The sequence below is a fragment of the Sapajus apella genome, unplaced genomic scaffold (genome assembly GCF_009761245.1).
Source record: "Sapajus apella isolate SASKATOON/1434 unplaced genomic scaffold, GSC_monkey_1.0 scaffold16, whole genome shotgun sequence".
Taxonomy (NCBI): domain Eukaryota; kingdom Metazoa; phylum Chordata; class Mammalia; order Primates; family Cebidae; genus Sapajus; species Sapajus apella.
The window spans coordinates 16,493,915-16,494,678 of record NW_022436956.1 but is presented as its reverse complement, the minus strand read 5'-3'; the positions used below and the strand labels follow the sequence as shown (position 1 = coordinate 16,494,678).

General features: G+C 59.3%; 1 protein-coding gene across 1 annotated transcript; it reads right to left on the bottom strand.

Moving 5' to 3' along the window:
* Positions 1 to 543, bottom strand: LOC116556436 (trehalase-like). Its single transcript, XM_032285783.1, has 2 exons — positions 343 to 543; positions 1 to 83 (listed from the first exon to the last, which is right to left on the bottom strand). The coding sequence occupies exons 1-2, from the start codon at positions 541 to 543 to the stop codon at positions 27 to 29; spliced, it is 258 nt and encodes an 85-aa protein (XP_032141674.1). The 3' UTR covers positions 1 to 26.
* Positions 544 to 764: the final 221 nt, after the last annotated feature.

Sequence of the window (764 nt, the reverse complement as noted above, 5' to 3'; positions counted from 1 at the left end):
ACATGACTGACTTTTGCAAATAGACATCAAAGTTGGTTCGGATCCAATTCTGGGACATATTGGTAGATCAGGATCCGGCTGTCCTAGAAGGTTCCGGACATTCCCGTGACTGTGGGTGGGGCTGGACTAGGAGCAGGATGCTGGGCCCCGTGGGAAACCAGATGTCCCCTTCCTGACCCTTCTCTTCTCGGCTCATAGCTGCCCCCCAGTGGCTCTGGCGGGACCCGCAGGCTGGGACAAGAGGCACAACTAGAGGAAGCAGCCTCCCCTGCAGGTCCTGCTCAGGGTCGGGAGGGGGCGGTGCTGCCTGCAGTGGGTCAGAGCCACCTGCTGTGCCCTCACCTCCAGGTATTTCAGAGCCTTGTCCGCCATTCCAGGGTCAGAGAAACACCCGGCCCAGAGTGGAGTGAGGTTGGATGGGTAAAACTCCCCGTTCTTCTTCTTGTTCTCAAGGTCGTAGTCGAACCAGGCACCCGCCTCCTCATCCCACAGGACCGCGTTCAGGGCGGCCAAGCGTTGTGCCCGCAGGGCTCTGTACTTCATGGCCTGGGATTTGTTCCCTGGCGCAGCGCTGCCTTTGGACCCTACTGGAGCCCTCTAGAAAGAACTTCGCAGGTGAGAAGGGCAGCATCTACTTCTAATGCCTCACTTCAGGTTCCCCAGCCTTCCCAAGAAACCCCAGTCTGTTCTGCCTCCTCCGGGCTGCCCAGCACTGCCTTTGGCACCAGCGGGTAGATGTTCGCTGCCTGCTGGGCTCTCTGCTT

Bases quoted from the DNA above. Each gene is read 5' to 3' on its own strand.
- LOC116556436 (XM_032285783.1), bottom strand. From the start codon at position 543: ATGAAGTACAGAGCCCTGCGGGCACAACGCTTGGCCGCCCTGAACGCG. The intron at 84-342 runs GTGAGGGCACAG...GGAACCTTCTAG, and splicing joins AGGCTCTGAAATACCTGGAG to GACAGCCGGATCCTGATCTA.